Raw genomic sequence first — 12,031 nt, forward strand, 5'->3', positions numbered from 1 at the left:
ATTGAGAGGGCCATGCGTGCCATGCGTAGGAGACTTCCCCTGTGCAATGAGTACTTTTTGTGGCAGATACCTCTGGGCTGAAACTGTTTCTGCATGAGGCTAATCATAAGCCTGGGGGCTAAACATCCCTGGAACTTTCTGGGTGATGGGATGGAGGCAGCAGATCTGCCCATCTATTTTCCTTCCAGTTTCTTTGAAATTCATTTTTGGTCCACAGATGTGTACAAGCAGGATCTCTACCTTATAATAGAGAAGAGCGTTTGCTTTCACACCACATTTCTAAGTAAAATGCCACCAGGCATCAAGCCCCTCATCCTTTTTTCCACCCTTAAGGTACTGTCCCCCTTGTTTACCTGCTCCTCTGCCCTACAAGTTTCCTGTACACCACTGCATGGACAGGTACCATGCAGACCCCCTTACAGCCCCCTACAGCCTCTGTTTAGTCAACCATCCAGTCCCTGTAAAGCCTGCATAGCAGCTGCCCAGGCTCCCCTCCAGCTAGCATGCAGCCTCTAGAGAGCTCCTGAACATGGCCACTTCACCCCCACAGCTCTCCTGCCTCCCCTACAGGGTGCCACATGCAGCCACCTCGGGCAACCCAGTGTCCCCATTGAGGTGCTGGAGCAAGTCCAGAGAAGGGCAACAAAGCTGGTGAAGGGTCTGGAGAATAAGTCTTACATGGAACAGCTGAGGGAACTGGGGTTGTTTAGTCTGGAGAAAAGAAGGCTCAGTGGGAACCTTATCGTTCTCTACAATTACCTGAAAGGAGGTTGCAGTGAGGTGAGGGTTGGTCTCCCAAGAAGCAAGTAATAGGACAAGAGGTAACAGCCTCAAGCTGCACCAGGGGAGGTTTAGAGTGGATATTAGGAAAAATTACTTCACAGGTTAATCAGGCATTGGAACAGGCTGCCCAGGGAAGTGGTGGAATCACCATCCCTGGAAATACTCAGAAAATCATGTAGATGCCCTCAGTGACATGGTTTAGTGGTACACTTGGCAGTCCTGGGATGAAGGTTGGACTCGATGATCTTAAAGGTCTTTTCCAACCTACTTGATTCTGTGATTCAGCCCCACACCCTCCATACCCTACGCAGCCATCCCCCCCACGCACCTTCCATCCCCTAGAGAGCCACCCCATCCAGTGCCCCTCCACAGCCTTCACACTCCGTAGCCTGTATAGAGCCACCCCCAGTCCCGCGCAGCAAGGCAACCCGACGGGGCACGCCGGCGGCAGCACCTGCCTGCTCTCATGTGGCGAGGTAAGCGCGGCTCGGCGGGGACCCCGGCTCGCCGACCCCTTCTGCCGCAGCAAGGGTTAACAGCGGGGCCCGCGGGCACATGACAGCCGCGGGACACGGGTCGGCCCGGCGAGGAGCCGCACGCTGCTGCCGGCGACGGACGCGGGCGCCGCGGGGCGTGAGCGGCGGCTCCCCGCCCCGTTGAGGCTGCCCCTGGGGCAGGGGACGGATCGGCCCCTTTGCTCCTGTCAGCTGCCCCGTGCCCCCCGCCGCCAGCCCGGGCGGGGAGAGGGTGAGTCGGCGGTTCCCGGCCTCTGTGTCAGACCGGGGAGAGGGGGAGGAGAAAAAGCAAAACAAACCCTCTTGTGGTGAAGTTACTTGGCAGTTACTCATCTGGCTGACAAGCCAGCAGCGGAGATGAGGACGCAGTGCTGTCTGGGAGGACGGGACAGACACCCGCCCGGGAGATTTGTCATCCCGCCGTGAATAAGCGGAGATAGGTAGTGGCGAGAGGAGGCTGCGGAGCTGAGCGGAGCAGAGCGGAGCAGCGCGGAGGGCTCGGCGGGCAGCGTGAGCAGGGCGGGCAGCGCGGGGGGAGCCCGAGGTCGGCCGGGGGCGCCGGCCGGATTGATGCGCGGCCCGCGGGTCTGCCCCGCTGAGCCTCATGGCCCCGGCGCCGAGCAGTATCTTGCCTGTGGCTTGTGGTCATCCAGGCAGTGTCCCCGCAGGCGAAAAAACAGACATGTCGTGCCGAGTAAAATGACAGCTCTGCCTCATTTGTGAGCCTCTGTGCTGCCAGTTAACTTCGGCTTCTTAATAGTCTTGAAACTCATGACTTTCAGCTGTGTCCTTCTCTCCCAAGACTTTAATTAGCTTTTGGCCCTGGTTGAAGATGCTAATGCTTTAGCTGCAAGGTCTATGGGATGAGCCGTATGTGTAGTAAGCGTGACGGTGGGTATCTCCCAGGCCATCCACCGGGCAGCAGCTGGCGGTTAACTCTCGCTGCTCCACTAGTGATAGTTACAGTGAAGGCACCAGCGCATGGTGCCGGTGGCCCTGTGCCTCTGTCACTGCGTTGTCACCAGCTCGCACGGGGACACTGTTGGTGGTTTCCCGTGTCCTATTTGCACTGAAGCTTTCACTGTTGCTGACGCTGCAACGTTAGCAATTGTGGTTACACTCCTGGAAAGTCCAAAGTCATTACAGGCAAAGCTAGCAGGGAGCCAGTGTGAGTAAAAAGGTGCACGACTCTGGATTTGCAGAAGCCTTTGATTACTAGGTAACATTGCCGTGGCTCTTGAGAGCACAGCATGTTAGAAAGCATGCCTCTGACTCTGGCACTCAGTGCTGCTAGATTTGTATTGTTTTTTTCAAGCAGCTGCTCTGAAGTTTGGCGCTAGCTCTAATGACATTAATGTTGCTTCTGAAAAGCTCATGCTGTTCTGTTACAGAAACCACTTGCAGTAGCACAGCTCTGACACTTAAGAGCACTACCAGAAAAAAAGCTTAGGAGATCCTAATTACCATAATAAAAACCTGCAAAGACTTTTCTGGCAGAATGGTAAAAATGGTTGGTCCAAACTGTATCATCCTGCCCACTGGTAACAGCTGCCCTTTTGGTGGCAGTTGCAGCAGTACTGGTGATTGTGCTCTACTCTGTGTTTGTACAGTCCCTTGCACAAATGCATTCCTTTCTCTGACTAATCTTCCTAGGTATTATAGTGATGCAAGTAATAAGTAATTAGTTTATTTCATTGCACTAGCTCTGAGAAAGTTATATTTGGGGGTTGGTTGTCTCGCAGTGCTATAGACGTCCTCCATTAGCTTTATTTGTCTTGCTCGTTAATATTGCATCAAGGATGTATTCTTCTGATGTTTGAGAGCTAGAAACTTTCAGATTGTGTGTCCCTCGTCTGACCACCTGGGCCTAAGAAAAATATGGTATTATCAGAGTACTATAGTTTGGTATGAAGTCCCCCATGGTAGTCCAAGAATACAATTGTCAAGAAATGGATACAAATGACCAAACCAGTGGATGCTAATGAGAGGTATTTATTATTCTCAGTGGTGCATGACTGCTGAGATGCTGTCTGGCATGGAGGGTGGGAAAAGATTCTCTATAAATTGAGTGGAAAGCTTATTTTGTAGTTTCAGTTTTGAAGCTGCATTGTCTTCATTTATTGCAGCTGTGATTCTTAATGTACTTATTCTTCCAAGCCTAATCTCAAGCTCTCAACTATTGGTTGTTTTTTTTCCCCTAGTTAAACCTCTGTGGTTTTCCTTTCCAAGAGAATTTATTGTCATGCTTTAGTCTGTGAGCTATAGACAGATAACTGTATGAAATCTGTAATACCAGCACTTCCTATATGTGTGTGAGCTTTTTAGAAAATTAATTCTTAAGTTGGTGTTTTACACCTGTGTTAGGTGTGTCCTTGTCACAAGCAGTTGTGAGACACAAAAAACCTCAGGAGCCTCCAACACCCCACTTCTATGGACAGTGAGTGGTCAGTGAGGTTGAGATGAGGCATCTCTATAGCTTTTGGTGGCTGTCCTTTTCCCCTTTCCATCCCAGTCCTTGAGTCCACCCAGACTGACTCATCAGGACTTTGTGTCAAGGGACAGAGTGACTTCTGAGTATTGCAGTGTGGTGCCACTGACAGGTGATGCTCCAAATACAATGGCGATGGCAAGGAGGTAAGGGCTGGCAAGGGAGAGCAGAGCTTAAAGGGGAGGTAGTCCCTTTCGGTGGACTGAGTTGCAGAGGGAACATGGAGAAAGGCTTGGTTGTTTGTGGTTGTGGTGGGAATGAGGGAAGGCAGTCATAGTCTTGGATTGCACAGTCCTAAGGGAGGGATTTTCAGTTCTTGCTTGCTTCTGTGGCTTATGGTAGCTGTTGAAGAGGTGAGGTGGAGGTGTCTCCAGTAAAGAATAGAAACGAGGGACTGTTTGGTGCATTGTCTTTCAGTCTTGTTTGGTTTGAGCTAGTCCTTGCTACCCTGTGTGCAGTGTGCCAGTGTCTGGTAACTACTTCTGTGAAAGTGTCGCTAGGCTGCTTTTATTACAGTTCCTTAAACTGATCTCTGTGGTGGAGTAATTCATCTTTTATTGAAGTTGAAATGTATCTTCAGTGGGTGAAGCAGTAAGCCAAGTCTGGTTACTTTTCAAAAGTGCACTGTGAAAGCAGGCTATATGGCATATTGTGCTGCAGGCACAGAATTGTGAATTCTTCTTTTGTTTTGCTTTCTGAAGGATTAGTGTTTCAGTTTTCCAGGGCTTCAGCTTAAATTTAAATTTTACTATATGGCTTTCTGAAAGTGAATTTATGAATCATTGTTATGGATTTTGAGTAATTATGTTGTCATGTTGTTATTGATAGATGCAGAGTCAGAGCTTTGAGTAACGTCAGCTTAAAAAAAAAGTCTCAAGAAGCAGTGGACATAATTGTATGTCCCCTATCTGTGGGAGCATGAAAAGGTCACTACAGTAACTCACTGATGGACAGAAATATTTCATTAAAAGGTGGCAAGTGCTTGTGTTCCTTTGGTAGAACAAAGTAATTTGTCAGCACAATTATTCAGGTGCTCAGGATAGTTTTCTTTTCTGTGTGGTGTTTGTGTGTGTGTGTTTTAACTTAGCACATTATGTTTTGACCTTATTCAGAAGCTCTAAACATATTTCTGAATAAGATGTTGTCTTTGGTGCTGTATTCCTACAATTTCCAGGATAAATTTGGTTAGAAATTTATCACATCTTCTTACTATCACAGGTAGCTGGGACCTGATACAGAAATCAGACTTTTAGAATACATTTCCTGTCCAATTGACATTACATACACTTTAATGCACTTCTAGGTAATCTGTTGTTTTGTTTTGAATCAGTTTGGCCGCTCTGACTTTGATATGAGAGAGTCCTGACATCATGATGGAAGTTGATGCTAAAGAGTTCTGATTAATGAAAAAATACTTGCAAACATGTAAATAATATTGAAAATACCACCAAATAGTAATTTTTTTAAATGGGAAAAGTTACACGCTCCAAGGTGCTTTAGTATTTTAAAGAAAGAGCGAGCTGATCTGCATGTTAATGTGATGTTACGTATTTTCACAATAAAATCAGGAAGGACACTAGAGGAAGAAAACAGAGAAATTACTTAACTTGCTTCTGCTTTCATAAAAAAGGTTGTTTTGTTTGTATTTTCAGGTTTTTCGATTCAAAATACAGCTTACTTGCAAGAGGAAATTAATTGCGGGCTAAGAGACCTTTCTTCAAATATAAAACCCCCAGGAGTAGCTAATTATAAAATTGAGATAATGATGGCATAAAACACTGCCACTCATTATGATACAATGTTACTGAAGAAGAATAGCAAAGAAGGCCAAACTATGAACAACACAGGTTGTGTATTGACCTGGATTTTATAAGGCTAGTAGGTCTGTGTAAACTATGTAGAAATATTGTTCTGTTGATCATAAATTAAAGATGCTGTTGTTGAGTAAAGCCAATGCATTTGTCATACACAATCTTTTCTTGTTTATATTAGAACCTTTCTAATGTAGTCAAAATTGCAGACAAGAATTACAGCAAGAATGATTTTTATTTGTAGCCGATTTACAGCAACATGGTATATGGCCTTGCCAACAGAAAACCTGCTTTCTTATTGTATGTCCTTTTCTAAGGATCTAGTTGCCTGTGTTAGGGTAAGGTATATCCTGTATTTGTAACAAACACAGTTTAAGAACATTCGGTTCCCTCTGTCCATCACTGAATTACAGAGAGTAATTTGTGCTTCAGTGTTAATCTTCCTAAATGCTTCAGGCAGGCATGGAAATAAATAATGCTGCTTTTAACTGATGTACTTTACAATTTTTATTTCCATAATGTATAAATATAACCATGAAAAATAGTATGCAAAATAAATCTTCTATGACCATTTAAATGTGGTTAGGGCATGTATCTTATTACTGTCAGTAGGGATTTTGCTCTTAACTTTGAAGACAATACGCTTAGGCCTTTCATTATTATTGAGTTTTAACTGCAGAATGTGTGAGAATATCTATGCACAGATGTCTATAGAGACATTTAGGTGGCTTTTGCTCTTATCTGGAAGTGTGCTATGAATGCAGTTCTGCAAAATAGGGGTGTTTTGGTTGGTTTGTTTTTTTTTCATAGTTCACAGGATGGAGAAAATTGAGACACTGCAGAATCATAGTAAGTGAAGGGTCAAATATGAAGGGTTTACATGTAATTCAATCATGAATACAGTGGTTATATATAATCTTACTGGCTTCAGTGTTGAAAATCTCGCATGCTAATGGTAAAAGTTGCGGTTCAGTGTTTTGATGCAGCAAGATCATAATACTGAGTGAAAACCATAATTGAAGCCATACTTCAGTTTTATTTCTGTCAGCTTAATTTGTTTGCTGAACAAGTTAATTAGTCACTGGGTCTATGATTGAACAAACTACTTAAATGTGTGCATAACATTAAACATATGTGCCTAGTGATGAAAGCTGGGCATGTGCTGTTCAGCTGAGTTAGGGCTGAAATTACTCCATCTGTGCCATATCTTAATCCAGTGATTTCCACTGGCAAGTGCAGCTTTTCCCTACAAATCTTTTTTATGTTAGCAAATATATAGATCTAGTTGCTTCTGCCTTGGTGTAGGCTGTGGCTGAGATGACCTCTCAAATCCCTTACCAGTCGTGTGTTCTAAGAGTTAAATAACAGGAAAATGTAAATGATGAAAAGTCAAGGTTCAAAAAAATTAGGACGATTTGAAAGATGTCCTTCAGAATTTGCTATTCTATAATTACATTTAAATTATGGCATATCTATATGCTTACAATAAGTATCTACTTTTGAATTAGTGTTTGTAGCTACTACTCTGCTGTGTTTTTTGCAATATTTTTCTATTGTTAAGTGCCACAGAGTATGAAGGTCCATAGAGGCATTTCTGTGGTTTTGTGACTTTCTCTTGATTTTGCTGTATGCACATTCTTTAGAATGTGAACTGATATCTCTTCCCTGTTTTGTCTGTTTCTGCATAGTGCTGGCATACTGTTTGTGCTTTTTGGGACCATTTTATTAATAGACCGAAGAGATGGCAATAGTTGTGTTCATCCTAATGGCAACATCCTATCAGTCTTTCCACTCCTGGCTGCCTTCTTCACTTGGTCAGCATTCACTTAATTTCATGGCTGATTTAGCTAATGCGAAGGCAGCTGACCCTATTGCAAACTTTAGTTTTTGAAAAGGCAGGTTTTCTCCATGATAAAGCTCTAAGTCATTGCTTGGCTTTGTTCTTTCTCCCTGACAGACCATATAGTGCTTGTAATTTTTTTTTCTTGTAACCAATAATTTCACAAAGCTAAGAGTCATATGCAGTCCTCTTTTATTTATTATTTACTACAATATCCATTCTTTTTATTTATGTACTTTTTTTTAAACAGGCATAATACAGTGGATTACTTGCTGACTTTGGATTGATATCAGTCAGAGCTGTGGATTTGTAAAAACCACTTTGGTTACATTAACTTCTTAAAAATGAATGGGAGGTCATGCAGTATGAGTCATCAGACAACAGGTATTCCTCATTGGCCTAGAATGATCAGTGGACAGCAGATTCCACCCTATCAGAGTTCATGCAGGGACTCCCTGCCCATTTTCAAACAGCAGCGCCCCAGTCCCTGCTATTGGAAACTTGTCTGCCAGCCTTCACTTAAAGATGCCCCTTGGAGGAGGGGTAGCTCCTCAGAGCAACATCATTGACAGTACTATTCACCTCCCTGCTCTAGGTCCTAGGAAACAAGTGGTTACTGATGGGAAGCCTGTATTACAAGTCCCGCAGCCCGCAGGACTGCCAGCCCCACAGTCTTTAAAGCCAGAACAGCAAGAATTTGGAAATGCTTTCTCCCCATGCACAGGTGAAGGCAGGACTCCTGTTGCTACTAGGAATAGCATTTTTTCTCCGCTCTCACATACCCAGATGTACGGTTTTAGGAGATGGAATCCAGTCTCTTCTTTACCACTCTTTTACTATAAAGGAAGAGATACTGAAACAAAATGCTTCGCTATTTTCCATAAAAGTAATTCGTAGGTCAGTTATTTGCAGGGGCTTTATATTAAACAGCAGTTGCTCAGAATCCCTGAGCTGTCCTAAGATTCTTTATGAACAGTGTATTTGCTTTGCTAACCTAACCTCTTGACTCAGCAAAACCATGTAGTCATTTTATGTTCTGTGGCATCAGAATTTTGTGAGTGCTGTCAGAAATCCTCCTTCTTGCATTCATGAACACAGCTTTCCACTCATGACTAAGAGTTGCTTACTGATGAAAGCAGCAATGTAGTCATGCTTTTTTAGTGTGCTTAGGCTGGACAAGCTGTAAAGCACTTTGGAGCATGTCTTGATCATAGACTTGCAATCCAGGTTTAGGAACCACTGTTCATGCTGTAGAAAATAATAATGCATAACCCTCACTAAATTTGGAGATTTGTCCTCTGTGGGTAAGTGCTTACGCATCAAATGAAAAAATACTTGACTGTGTGCTTTTGGGTTTTTGAAGTCAATACAGAACTTTTAAGTTTTTAGCACTTCTTGACTCTGATCATGCTGGAGATAGGGATACTTTTCTGGAGGAGTTTCGGTATCACACTTTTGAAATTGAATGCACATGAGAATTTAATTTATAGAAAAGAATTAAATAATTTTACAAAACCAAGAAAAGCTTGGATTGATAATTTGGTGAAAGTGCAGGAAGGGAGACATTTTCCATTTTATTACAAGTCTGTTGCTTCTCTCAGTTTTCTGTTTATCTTCACTACTTACTTTTGAAAACTGTTACAAAGTCCCTCCCTCTTCAGCAACGCTTGCAGGCTTGAAACCAGCATCATTTAGAACAAGTTGAAAGTTAACTGCATGCTTGAGTGCTCTGCTGAGTCAGACCAGTGGTAATACATATACATATTAATTGAGTGACCTCTGAGATCACCATCTGGTGACTGTTTCTGTCGTAGTTGTGGGTGTAATTCACAGCATATGAGGGCTTTCTATCTCTCACTGCAGAGAGAGCCTGATTCCTGCTGTCTTCAAAATTACATGCCTAAAAACAGGGAATCCATGCTGAGTTATATGAAATTGCTCTACATAACAGCTAATCCACCTGCAGTATGTGTTGCAGAGCATTACCACAGGGTGAACAGAACATCACCAAGTTTAATGTCCTTGATCTGGGGATTTTGATCTTCTGTGCCTGGCCGTTCTGTTCCTAGCTGCTGTCATTTCTATCTTTCCTTCTTGGCCTGATTAGCTTTCACATATAGTCTGGTATTTTTTTGGATAGCGGTAGAGAATTCAGCTGAAGGGCTGACATTAGGGAAGTTCATGTTAGGCAAGATACTGTAGACTTCAGGACTTGAGATTCTGTGTTTCTATGGATTTAGATTAGTAATTCATCATGTTTTAAAGTTGTTTTTATTAGCAGGACCACTTACAAAGTTGAAGATTATGCATGTGGGAACATACCTACTATGGAACAGCTAATTCTCTCATTCACTTGTTCATATCCAGATAAATTTTTAACTTGCTGTGCTGCGTAAAGCATGCATGTACACAAATAAGACTTTAAACTATAAAGAACTGGCTGGATGGCAGCACGCAAAGAGTTGTGGTCAGTGGCTCAATGTCCAGCTGCCAACCAGTAACGAGTGGAGTCCCTCAGGGATCGGTGTTGGGACCGGTCTTGTTCAACATCTTTGTCAGTGACATGGACAGTGGGATTGAGTGCGCCCTCAGCAAGTTTGCCAATGACACCAAGCTGTGTGGTTTGGTTGATACGCTGGAGGGAAGGAATGCCATCCAGAGGGACCTTGACACGCTTGTGAGGTGGGCTCATGCCAACCTCATGAAGTTTAACCATGCCAAGTGCAAGGTCCTACACCTGGGTCGGAGCAATCCCAGGCACAGCTACAGGTTGGGCAGAGAAGAGATTCAGAGCAGCCCTGTGGAAAAGGACTTGGGGGTGTTGGTTGATGAGAAAATGAACATGAGCCAGTGTCGTGGTTTAAACCCAGTCAGGTAACTTGTTCACTCACTCCCAGTGAGTGGTGCCGAGCTGACAACAATTGAGGTCCGTGTCCGTCTCCCCCCCGCCCCGCACTGGGGCTCTCCCCTTCCCCGCTCCCGGAGGAACGGGGAGGAGGATCGAGAGAGAGTGCAACTCCTACGGGTTGAGACAAGAACAGTCCAGCAACAAATCACCACTGCTACTATCAGCTAAAACAATGATAAGGGAAAATAACAAGGGAAGAGAATACGATACCACCGGCCAAGAAAACGAGTTCCACCCGGAAGCCCCTGTCCTTCCGGGTAACTCCCAGTTACCCCCCACCCCGGGCATGACGTGCTGTGGTATGGAATACCTCCCCGGCTAGCCCGGGTCAGGCGCCCCGTCTCTGCTTCCTCACAGCTTCCCCTCCTCCCTGGCAGAGCATGAGCCTCACAGAGTCCTTGGTCAGGGTAAACATCACTTAGCAACAACCGAAAACATCGGCTTCACCAACACTGTTCTCAAACTAGAATTCAAAACACAGCACTGCACCAGTTAACACAAAGGAAAAAACATGACTGCTACTGCTGAACCCAGGACAGCCAGCCTCAGTGTGCGCTTGCAGCCCAGAAAGCCAACCGTATCCTGGGCTGCATCAAAAGGAGCGTGACCAGCAGGTTGGAGGAGGTGATCCTGCCCCTCTACTCTGCTCTTGTGAGACCTCACTTGGAGTATTGTGTGCAGTTCTGGTGTCCTCAACGTAAGCAGGACATGGCACTGTTGGAGCAAGTCCAGAGAAGGGCCACGAGGATGATCAGGGGACTGGAGCACTTCCCGTATGAAGACAGGCTGAGAAAGTTGGGGCTGTTCAGCCTGGAGAAGAGAAGGCTGCGTGGAGACCTCATAGCAGCCTTCCTGTATCTGAAGGGGGCCTATAGGGATGCTGGGGAGGGACTCTTCATTAGGGACTGTAGTGATAGGACAAGGGGTAACGGGTTAAAACTTAAACAGGGGAAGTTTGGATTGGATATAAGGAGGAAATTCTTTCCTGTTAGGGTGGTGAGGCACTGGAATGGGTTGCCCAGGGAGGTTGTGAATGCTCCATCCCTGGCAGTGTTCAAGACCAGATTCGACGAGGCCTTGGGTGATATGGTTTAATGTGAGGTGTCCCTGCCCACGGCAGGGTGGTTGGAACTAGGTGATCTTAAGGTCCTTTCCAACCCAAACTATTCTATGATTCTATGAATACTATTCATGTAGTTTATGCTTGTGCAGATTTCATATTTTGTCCTTTCCTACTGGTGGGTACCTAGGGGTAAATGTCTTTTGATAGGTACTTAATTTAGTTAAACCTTCATCTCTAGAAAGCAATAGTTTTCCTTTTGTCTCAGTATCAGTTACAGATGTTTGCATTATCCAGAGTTGATTTTGTCTTTCCCCCCCCACACTTTTAAGACATTGGATAGTAAAAGTAGCAAGATACACAATAGAAGTTACAAAGTTTGAAAGGAGATGATTTTTGGAAAGGATACCACCCAAGTCACATTAAGAGAAACGCTTGTGTGCATGATGAAAACCTGAAGCACATTTTGCCGTTTTACTGACAGTATCTGCTGAGGTGAAAGTGATCTAGAGACGTCGGGCAGGAATGAGCAGAAAGGGGAAGAGGGTGAGAATAGTAAAGGAAGACACAAGACCATAACCTGGACAGCGCTGATCTTCAACTTCTCTCTTCAATGCAGACTTTTT

General features: G+C 44.5%; 1 protein-coding gene across 5 annotated transcripts in view; it reads left to right on the forward strand.

Annotated features, from left to right (window-relative positions):
• Window positions 1-1,397: 1,397 nt before the first annotated feature.
• The window catches only part of GLIS3 (GLIS family zinc finger 3), a 146,563-nt gene continuing 135,929 nt past the window's right edge, over window positions 1,398-12,031 (forward strand). Inside the window, exon 1 of one of the 5 annotated variants that reach the window (XM_057406070.1) lies at window positions 1,398-1,530. Coding sequence is in view for 1 of the 5 variants with exons in the window: in XM_057406073.1 (XP_057262056.1) it covers window positions 7,963-8,167 (205 nt within the window). In the remaining 4 variants the exon portion in view is untranslated. Of the gene's footprint in view, window positions 1,739-7,935; window positions 8,168-12,031 lie in introns of those variants that run through there. The other 4 variants (XM_057406069.1, XM_057406072.1, XM_057406074.1 and 1 more) reach the window with 4 other exon arrangements.

Source organism: Pezoporus wallicus, unplaced genomic scaffold, assembly GCF_028554395.1.
Source record: "Pezoporus wallicus isolate ANWC-B61680 ecotype Strahan unplaced genomic scaffold, APGP_CSIRO_Pwel_v1 contig_7506, whole genome shotgun sequence".
Classification (NCBI taxonomy): Eukaryota; Metazoa; Chordata; class Aves; order Psittaciformes; family Psittacidae; genus Pezoporus; species Pezoporus wallicus.